The following is a 255-nucleotide window of genomic DNA, read 5'->3' as shown; positions in this document are numbered from 1 at the left end:
AGGGGGGGCAGCAGCTGGTGAAGGTTTTTCCTTTGTCTCCTCTTTGCCCCTCGCAGGCATGTTTAACAGCCCGGAGATGCAAGGACTCCTGCAGCAGATTTCCGAGAACCCTCAGCTGATGCAGAACATGATCTCTGCCCCTTACATGCGGAGCATGATGCAAACTCTTGCCCAGAACCCGGACTTTGCAGCACAGGTAAAAGTGTTGCAGTCATCTCTGGTCAGGCGCCCGTGAGAGCAGTCTGCTGCTGCAGC

The 255-nt window shown here is 55.7% G+C and overlaps 1 protein-coding gene across 1 annotated transcript in view; it reads left to right on the top strand.

The window, feature by feature from the left end:
* LOC104490379 (ubiquilin-4-like) overlaps window positions 1–255 on the top strand; it is a gene marked incomplete at its 5' end in the record, with an annotated part of 4260 nt that overhangs the window by 536 nt on the left and 3469 nt on the right. Inside the window, one exon of the mRNA XM_010132651.1 lies at window positions 57–196. Within this exon, the coding sequence (XP_010130953.1) occupies window positions 57–196 (140 nt within the window). The remainder of the gene's footprint in view (window positions 1–56; window positions 197–255) is intronic.

The sequence above is a fragment of the Buceros rhinoceros genome, unplaced genomic scaffold (genome assembly GCF_000710305.1).
Source record: "Buceros rhinoceros silvestris isolate BGI_N320 unplaced genomic scaffold, ASM71030v1 scaffold36843, whole genome shotgun sequence".
Taxonomy (NCBI): Eukaryota; Metazoa; Chordata; class Aves; order Bucerotiformes; family Bucerotidae; genus Buceros; species Buceros rhinoceros.
This window is presented reverse-complemented; position numbering and strand designations above follow the sequence as displayed.